We start from the raw sequence: 1524 nt of genomic DNA on the forward strand, positions 1-1524 counted from the left end.
ATGTTCGAATAATCGGATTTATCCATGTTCTAATCGGGGTAAACTGTTATTTATATGAAAAAATATAAATTTACAAACAAAGTATTATTAATTAAAAATAAAACTGTAATAATCAAATTGAACGAATGTTACCTAATATTAATACTTTAAGAAATATGTGTTATTAACCTTATATAAGAGGAATATTATGGAAGGTATCCCCACCAAAGATGATGAAGCTAATTTTTTCATAGGACTTCCATTGCTTTCAGAACTAGTACCTAAATTTGAAGTAACTCCATAGCCTTCATCTTTAGATAATCCACTAGATAGATCTTGATCTTTACCATAATATTCCTTCTGAGGAGATAAAATATGACCACGAAGGTGTCTTTCTTTTTCCGCCGATGATCCTGGTTTTGCACCTGCAGCTTCCATTACTTTTTCGGTTATTGGCGTTATTCCTTCTGCTTCAACGTTATTCCATTGTGCATTTATTATGTATGGATATAATTTATGATCTAACACTTTGAAAGCCAGAGAAGCTTTCGAATAAGGAAAAGAAAAAGTATAAGTGTTATATATAGAACCACATGAAATATTTGGAATTTAATGCCCAGAGTTTGCGTACACTAGTAATGGTAGTATATATAAATACCTTTATGTGGATAAGAAGCAGATGTTGAACCCATATTGCATGAAATTTCAAAAACATCTTCCTTATTATGTTCAGACTTCCCTAAGTGTTCATAATTAATATAAAGAAGCATGTATTTTTTAAATTCTTCAAATTCATCAAATACATCAAGATCTACAAATTCTTCAAATTCATTAAATTCTTTACAAACTTCATTAGAATCTTCATGTTCACATATATCAAAATATGATGAATATATGATATTAGAATCATTAATATATTTGCAATAACTACTGTTAGGGATTTGGGCCTTTTTTTTTTCAGGATATTCACATACGTCAGAAAAAAAATAGGAATCATAAGCTCTTTTTAAAAATATTAGATCGCATAGATTTTTAATTTTGAATTCACAATCAGGCAAACGTTTTCTTATAATATCATTCAAGAGGTCGAAAAATTCCGAAAATTTTTTACATAAGACTTTATTACTTATTAATACATCATATATCCAATATTTCAAATAAAAACAATATTTTTTTTATTTAACTTCCCCAAGACATGTTCTTCTCCTTCTTCATTTACTTCGTCAATTATTAATTTTAAATTCGATTTAAGTTTTGTCCGATAACGTTCCAAAATGTTAGATTCTTCAAATACGTCTTTTTCAAGGAGTTCACAATTATAAATACCATCATAAGAGCAAGCAAGGTCAGAATCATCTTTAAAAAGACTAATTAAAATATTTTCTTCTCCTTCATAATACTATAAAAGAAAAGAAATCAATAAAATTTAAATACATTTACTAATTTTTATATGTTTTTAATTTTTAATTTGCATTAAAAAATAATTACATTATCATGTTTTATAAACTAATGAATATTTCATTAAAACCTTGAAGTATAATTTCC

At 26.5% G+C, this 1524-nt stretch overlaps 1 protein-coding gene across 1 annotated transcript; it reads right to left on the minus strand.

Annotated features, from left to right (window-relative positions):
- Nucleotides 1-140: 140 nt before the first annotated feature.
- Nucleotides 141-1378, minus strand: PCYB_006040 (hypothetical protein; the record flags this gene model as incomplete). Its single annotated transcript, XM_004228025.1, has 3 exons — nt 141-524; nt 612-1104; nt 1164-1378. Coding segments are annotated over 2 exons (708 nt in total), but the record flags the coding sequence as incomplete, so codon positions are not given.
- Nucleotides 1379-1524: the final 146 nt, after the last annotated feature.

This window comes from Plasmodium cynomolgi (assembly GCF_000321355.1).
Source record: "Plasmodium cynomolgi strain B DNA, scaffold: 0886, whole genome shotgun sequence".
Classification (NCBI taxonomy): domain Eukaryota; phylum Apicomplexa; class Aconoidasida; order Haemosporida; family Plasmodiidae; genus Plasmodium; species Plasmodium cynomolgi.